This window comes from Haplochromis burtoni, unplaced genomic scaffold, assembly GCF_018398535.1.
Source record: "Haplochromis burtoni strain Fernald_Lab_line unplaced genomic scaffold, NCSU_Asbu1 Contig_450, whole genome shotgun sequence".
Lineage (NCBI taxonomy): Eukaryota > Metazoa > Chordata > Actinopteri > Cichliformes > Cichlidae > Haplochromis > Haplochromis burtoni.
The window spans coordinates 165,137-167,604 of record NW_024582811.1 but is presented as its reverse complement, the minus strand read 5'-3'; the positions used below and the strand labels follow the sequence as shown (position 1 = coordinate 167,604).

Genomic DNA, 2,468 nt, shown 5'->3' with positions numbered 1-2,468 from the left:
CATTATATGCAACATGCAGCTTCTGCATGCTACATTGTTTGTAGGATGACCACAAGGGGGCAGTATATAGCGGTGTGCAATACGCTTTAAACAAAGCCACTTTAACTGGAAGTGAACAAAAGCTGAATTTGCGTGCAATAGTATTTGCCTGCACATAGAGCTTACACCGTTGTCTGTATATGTCATCATCATCATTCATTTGCTCAGTAATAAAGTGACCGAGGTATTTCACCTTTTTATGAACTTCAAGAGTTTTTTGTGCCAGTTTAAACAAAGGGAAATTTAGCTGTTTATCCTGCTTGGTTCTACATATCAAAACAGCACTTTTAGCAGCATTGTACTCAATGTCATATTGCACACCATATTCAGTACAGACATTAAGAAGATCCTGTAACCCAGCACTGCTTGGACTAAAAACAACCAGGTCATCTGCATACATAAGATGATTTATCAGTGCTTTACCTAATATACACCCAGTGTTACAGGCTCTCAGTGTATGGACAAATCATCAACATACAAATTAAATAAAATTGGAGACAAAATCCCACCCTGTCTAACACCATTGCTGACACCAAAGGGGGCAGAAATACTGCTTCCCCATTTAACCTGCATGTTCTGATGAGCGTACCAGTAAGAGAGAATCCTCACGATGTATTGAGGAACTCCCCATCTCTTCATTTTATCAAAAAGTTTTCTGTGGTTCACTCGATCAAAAGCCTTAGAGGCATCAATGAAAGACATGAGGACAGATGAATTTTTAGCCCTGTACAAACTATTTCCTTGAGTGCATATATGCACATGTCAGTGCCGTGCTTTGAAGCCAAACTGATTATCCAGAGAAGAGATGAACACACTAACTCTGTCAAACAAGATTCTTTCTAACACCTTAGATAAAATACTGGCTAGTGCAATCGGCCTGTAATTATCCAAGCAGCTCACTTTTGCAGCTTTGTCCTTCATAACTGGTACCAGTAAAATACACAGCATTGAGTCTGGTAATATGCCATGAATCATAAACCCAGTGAAACAGAGTGCTAAAAGAGGAGCTAGCCTTACACTAGCATGTTTTAAATGTTCTGCAGTGATGTGATCCAAACCAGAGGATTTATTATCAGACAACCTATGAATGGCTTCATATACTTCATGTGTCCTTACACTTATTGTGTCATTACTCATGTCAAGATTGTCCTCATATGGTTCACTTTTTATACAGTTAAACAACGCACTGTAATGCTGTCTCCATAATGCTGCAATGTTATCTGCCCCAGAAACACCTTCAACAGTTGATGGTAGAGATGGTTTACAGTTATTAAGAGCTTTCACCTCTTTCCAAAAATCTGCCGTATTATTACACAGCATTTTCCTGGCCAAATAATCTGCTCTTAGCATTTGCTCATTTTTAGTTATAAAGCGAACAGCATACTTATATCTGGCATTCGCACATTTTTTCTGTTCAAATTCTGGGCCTTGTTTAGGTCTTCCAGCCATGGCCCAACATTTATAAGCTATGCGAGCTTCATCATGGTACATGGATACATGTTCTTTCCAGCCAGGTCTGATGTTAGGTTTCTTATGCTTATATTGTTTATCAAGCAGTGTGCCACTTTTATACAGAGCAGTCACTATATCATCATACATGGAGCAGAGTAAATGTTTATGCACAGCATTCTTACAGTTGACATCTTTGCACAAAATAGCTTCTTTATTTATATGCATATTAATAATCATACGGTTCTTGGAGTGAGTGCATACACTCATGAAGTTTAGTAACTTCCGGTCACTGCAACAAGCCCAGGTACAGTTTACCGACGGATGGGTGCAGGACCTTGAAATGCACCGTGTAGAACGAAAGACCATCGTACGTATCATAAGTTTACCAGTCTCACAAATCGTCGTCATAAATACACATTCTTAACCGTTTATTAATATAACCTTTGAGCTCAACGGTAATTAATTAGTAGTGGAAATAATTTCTGGTTCATCACAGAAATGTAGCAGTGACAATAATACTGTATGCTGTAATCGTACTGGGCAATTAGTGATACAAAAAAACCTGTTTTATCCTGTGAATAAACGTATATGTTTTTGTCAATGTACCATAATAACATAAGCGAAACGCACAATAAACAAAGGAGCATAGCGCCACAATTTCTGTTCAGCGCCAGACTTGCTTGTAACCTATATCACCAATTATGTTATGAAAATGACGCATTAACTACAACAGCAGACTGACCTTCGTGTAAATGCTTGGAGCAGACTAACCTGTGAGCTGGAGGTCTGGGACGTTATATTTGTCTTTGAATGGCTGCAATCCAGTCGCCTCTTTGTTACTTCGGAAACATGGCTCGAACAATTTCTCTTCAACGACGTAATCCGATAACAACCGATCTCTTTACCCGTCGGCTTCCCGTGGCTGTCATGCGACCGGCTATTGCAGTTAATAATACAACAGCTTCTTGACATTTTTG

General features: G+C 39.1%; 1 protein-coding gene across 1 annotated transcript; it reads right to left on the bottom strand.

Annotated features, from left to right (window-relative positions):
- Positions 1 to 489: 489 nt before the first annotated feature.
- Positions 490 to 1,781, bottom strand: LOC121812159. The gene is made up of 2 exons (XM_042213534.1): positions 940 to 1,781; positions 490 to 600 (listed from the first exon to the last, which is right to left on the bottom strand). The coding sequence occupies exons 1-2, from the start codon at positions 1,756 to 1,758 to the stop codon at positions 490 to 492; spliced, it is 930 nt and encodes a 309-aa protein (XP_042069468.1). The 5' UTR covers positions 1,759 to 1,781.
- Positions 1,782 to 2,468: the final 687 nt, after the last annotated feature.